The sequence below is a fragment of the Penaeus vannamei genome, chromosome 28 (assembly GCF_042767895.1).
Source record: "Penaeus vannamei isolate JL-2024 chromosome 28, ASM4276789v1, whole genome shotgun sequence".
NCBI classification, from domain to species: Eukaryota; Metazoa; Arthropoda; class Malacostraca; order Decapoda; family Penaeidae; genus Penaeus; species Penaeus vannamei.
In genome coordinates this window covers 5,439,838-5,444,837 of record NC_091576.1, presented here as the reverse complement: position 1 = coordinate 5,444,837, position 5,000 = coordinate 5,439,838, and the positions used below count along the sequence as shown (strand labels likewise).

The 5,000-nt window shown below is 36.3% G+C and overlaps 1 protein-coding gene across 2 annotated transcripts in view; it reads left to right on the top strand.

Annotated features, from left to right (window-relative positions):
- LOC113801174 (ADAM 17-like protease) overlaps window positions 1–5,000 on the top strand; it is a 20,205-nt gene that overhangs the window by 1,298 nt on the left and 13,907 nt on the right. For both annotated transcript variants that reach the window (XM_070141716.1, XM_070141715.1), the window contains exons 2-7: window positions 1,681–1,834; window positions 2,011–2,111; window positions 2,757–2,878; window positions 3,416–3,560; window positions 3,739–3,968; window positions 4,712–4,906. In XM_070141716.1, coding sequence (XP_069997817.1) covers window positions 1,681–1,834; window positions 2,011–2,111; window positions 2,757–2,878; window positions 3,416–3,560; window positions 3,739–3,968; window positions 4,712–4,906 — 947 coding nt within the window. The remainder of the gene's footprint in view (window positions 1–1,680; window positions 1,835–2,010; window positions 2,112–2,756; window positions 2,879–3,415; window positions 3,561–3,738; window positions 3,969–4,711; window positions 4,907–5,000) is intronic.

The following is a 5,000-nucleotide window of genomic DNA, read 5'->3' as shown; positions in this document are numbered from 1 at the left end:
ATGTAAAAATAACAAATGCCTATGAAAAACATGTTTATAAAATGCAATATTTATTTAAAATCATATTAAGTGAAATATATATGATTTTTTGTGCACCTGAGTATTGTTTTCTTAACAGATTACAGACTCTCTTGCCATGCCTGTTTTGCCAATCTCCAAATGATATATATCGTCCACTTATACTTAGACCAAATAGAAGATTATGTGAACTCAGAAGATGAGGGAAGTGGAAAAGTTACCACCGAATTATTATTGAAAAAATGCTTGTGTGATCACCCTCTTAAGCAAGGGCAAATTGAAGATGATATTCTTATAGAGGACAAAAAGTTGCAGTTGTCAGCACAAGAAATTATCTGTAGACACAAACGGTAATGCCTTAAGTAAAAACAGCAACTCGGCGCTCCTGAGTTTTCACTTTATCTTGCTGTGCATACCAAGGTGAAGACAATGTTTACTTCAGGAGCTGTTATTGAGGCAGGGCACAGAGGATGCAACCACTCATGGCAACTTATATTGGCATCGAGTTGGGGACTTTGTCTCCGGCAAGTGTGTCCATATTGTAAAGAATTACCCTAATGTCTATCTATCATAAAGATAATCATATGAAATACAAATGGAATGATTAATACACATGGGGTACAACTGATTAAGAACACCTTTATTTAGATTTTTCACTTGATGCTGATTTACAAAGGATATGTATTGCCATATGCGCCTTTTTGTTAAGCTCACAGTGCTGTTTACATTTGAGATATTGTGGTTTGTGAAGTTTGTTTTTTTCTCAAGTGATGCAACTTTTGGATATTAAACTACAGAAAGTGGCATTCCCACAGTTTGCTGAAATCTACAAACAGCAATCCATGAGAACATAGCACTCACAAATGTTATGCCACCAAATTCCTATAGACATGTCTGAGGGACATGTCTATGTGAATGTTGTCATGACTCATGAGGGTGTGGCTGCACAAGACAAACATATCTCACTACCCATTCAGTCCTGAACAGTTTTGCATATTATGAGTTAATGCCCATTTATCATGCTTCTTTATTGTATCTGCTGACTAATTATTAACTGACTATTTGGCTAGTAATCAGTAGGGTTCTATTGATACCTTATGGATTTTAACCCCAATGATCTGGTTGGTGTGAGCATCATGTCATGAAAAAAATTTAGATTGAGGGGTGTATGACATTTTAGCAGCACGACCCTGCAACCTGCAGTTCAGCAGGACCCCAGCGTGAGATGTGACTGCTTTTGTTCTTTTATCCTTCAGGTCAACAATATGTATTTTTTGCTAGGTTGAGCACAGATTTGTTCATTATATGATGATGGTATGTCCTCAAGTTCTTTAAGCAGAATATCCTAAAGGAAGGTTTGTTGGCTTATGCCAGAGCATGGCCTCTTTAGTGACTGAAGGTCCTCTTCACTTAGAAGGATTAATTTATATATTCAGTCTCCGTATAAGCCATTGTTGTTTATTTTTCTGTATCTTTGTAAGGGTTCTAGGTAATTACCCATTCTTTTATATTGAATATTATTCATCCACGGTTCTACAGAGTACAGAATCTCCATTAAGTTTCCAAAATCAAAGTCTTTTTGTATGTTTGATATAAGATTCCTGTTATGTGAAGTGAAAAATGTAGACTTTATCAGCTAATCCCTAAATTACATGATTACAGGACTTTTTAAGACATACCCAAAGCACCCAAATCTACGATACTATGAAGTTATTGACTCATCAGCTTTCAACCACCACATCGTTAAGAGAGGGATTAAAGAGAGTAATCATCGATTCAATAAAATCAAGGAAGTTCAGTTCAGTGCATTAGGAAGGTAAGATCAAGCTGATATGGTAAATTTATAAAAGTTTGAGTTATGGATGTGGTTTGATAACATTTTTTTTAATACCGTATATTTTTATAATGATTATCTATCATGCAGATATGCTGTGGGCACTTCCCTGTGTAACAACAGTGCTTTAATTTACAAATCACCATTTTACTTTTCAGGGATTTCCGTTTGATTCTCAACCCAAGGAAAGGACTCCTTCATTCACAATTCAAAGCTTATGCTATAGATGGGAAGGGCAATGAAAAGATCATACATGTGGGTGAGTTGAGCCATATGTTGCTTTTATTCCAGTTGGTTTGTTTATGTACATTACATGATTTTTTGATACGTGTTATTTACAAATATCCAAGCTCATTTTGGTAGAGGTTTGAATACCTATATAAAGGCACATACTCTGAGAACTAGGTCTTTGTCTCTATAGAAGGATTATAATTGAAAATAGAATTGTTAATAGGAATACACTATTCATTTAACCACATGTCGCTGGGAAAATGTAGTGTTCACTATAGTATTGCTTTGTAAGATGTCAGTTAGTAGACCTTAAGACCTCACCTGATATCACCTTTCCATGAGTTTGTAGGAATTATAAATTTTTTCACTAATTCTATCAATATTGATGATATTATTATTGATATTATGAACAGCAATAGGATAACAGAAAATATTTCCAATAATCAAGGAAAAAGGTAAATAGATGAGATACTTAATACTTGTAATTGGCTCTTTCGTAACTTAGTACTTGTGAAGCCATCTGTGTGTAAAGACAATGAACAAATTAAACCCAATTGGGTATGGCATGTATGCACGTGCCATCCTAGCAGCATTGGATTAACATATGACTAATATCATATCCTGTTCCTTTGGAGCATTTCAAAGGAAACTAATGTACGAATGCCTCCAACAGACCATGAAAATTTTTATGAAGGTCGTGTGTTTGGGGAGAAGACATCAGACGTGTCAGCCCATTTGGAAGATGGGGTTATGACAGCAACCATAAACACTCCTGATGACACATATCATATAGAGGTATAGATCTAAAGAAATTGGCTTTCCTTCTTTCATTTGAATACTGTTTAAGCTGAAACGTGCTGCTGTTGTGCAGTTATCTAATTGGAATTGGGATCCAAAATAATCTCTCTCTCTCTGTCTCTCTCTGTCTCGTCTCTCTCTCTCTCTCTCTCTCTCTCTCTCTCTCTCTCTCTCTCTCTCTCTCTCTCTCTCTCTCTCTCTCTCTCTCTCTCTCTCTCTCTCTCTCTCTCTCTCTCTCTCTCTCTCTCATTGTGAGAAAGTTAGTGCAATAATTTTTGGAATATTTGCAATTTTTTCATCAGTATAAATTCTGAAACTTTTTTTATGAAGTCCAGATTTGTGTGATATATTTTTTAGCCTCATAGTGTACAGTTATCTTTTGTGTAATGTAGTTACTGTTATTTAGCTAATTGATGGCAAGAGAGGTGAAAATGGAAAACAGATAAGATCGTTTGAACATTGTTTTTTGAACATTAGAAATACAGGAAATACAGCTTAAACTTTTTCTTTCTTTCTTTCTTTCCTCTTATTCAGCCATCATGGAGACACTTACCAGATTCCAGAGAAGACTCAATGATTGTGTACAGGGGATCGGATGTGAAGTACAGCTGGGAAGACAACCATCCAAGCCTCAAAGGACACAAACTGTGTGATTATGTCAAAGAAGGAAATGAAACAGGTGCGCCTTGCTGTCATTAATTGTCCAAAATATTTTGTAATTAATGTAATGTTTTCATAATTCAATTTAGTTTTTAGTTCTCCAAGCTGGGGTGTACATCCTTCACTCTATTGCTTTTCTTATTTTGGATGTGTTTTGTTCTACTGCTCCTGACACAGGTGTGTTTCTTGTTCCACAGAAACAGATGATGAAGGTGAAGAGTGGATAGAAGGTTACGAGCCTCCAGATGGAATCATCCCAGAGAATTTGCCTGAAGACCATGGCCCTAAAAGAAGAGTCAAGAGACAGCAGGCAGAACCATACAATTTCAATGGGGACAAGACACGTTGTCCGCTGTTACTAGTGGCTGATTACCGCTTCTTCAGGGAAATGGGTGGCTCAAACTACAAGACCACAGTAAACTATCTGGTGAGTTAAAAAAAAAAATGTATTTCACACATACTCTACAAATCTTCCTGTACCATCTACAAACTATCCCCAACCAAAGTTTCACTTCATTGCATTCAGTATAAATGTCTAGGGTGGTTTAAAGGGACTAGATTGTCTGCACCAAAAAGAGGTGTCATGATTTTGGATCTGTGTGCTTGCAGAGTAAAGGTGATTTTACTTAATTTTTCGCATCAAATTAACTTCCTTTGTTTATTATGGATTTAGATGTTTTTGTACATATGGTAGCAATAAACTGTTGAGCCACTGACAATGTGAATTTGGTGCCTCAGAGATTGGATAGGAAAATATTAATGTTGTTAATTATCTGGGAAAGGTATAATGGTCATATTACTTTAGAGAGAGGGCTCTTATACCTTTCTTTAGGCAAATGAACATTGCACAGGGAATTACTAGGCCCAGGATGCCCCTAGCGTTAGCCACTCATTGGGCTCTTGATTAAACGTACACCAAGTAACCTTGTAAGTAACTCAAAGGGATAGCTTAACTTTTGTCTGAATTCCTAATCGACTCAGCAGATATGAAATTGCAACAAGGAAGATGAATGTTTTGTAAGCAATTGTCAATTTTCAGAGCAACTCTAAATATTTTGACAATTTTATCTCTCTTCTTAGAGATGTTCAGTATGTAAGGGACAGAAGAAAAAAAGAAATCAATGAAAAACTTGCTGAAATACTGAAAGTGTTGTAATTAACTGCTTCCAGATTAACCTTATTGATCGTGTGGACAAGATTTATGAAAACACGGTGTGGCGAGATGGTGTGGACACAGCTGATTTCTCTGGCATGGGTTTCGTCATCAAGAAAATTTTAGTGCACCAGGAATGGTCTCCTGTTGGTTCCAACCAAGTACACTACAACATGGAACGCAGCTCCTGGGATGTGCGTAACCTCTTAGAGGTAAGTAACACAAAGGGAACAGATGATCTGGGAAGAGCTTCACTTAGAAAAACAAAGAGGCTTATAGATGAATTCAGTCTATTAACTCCATTTC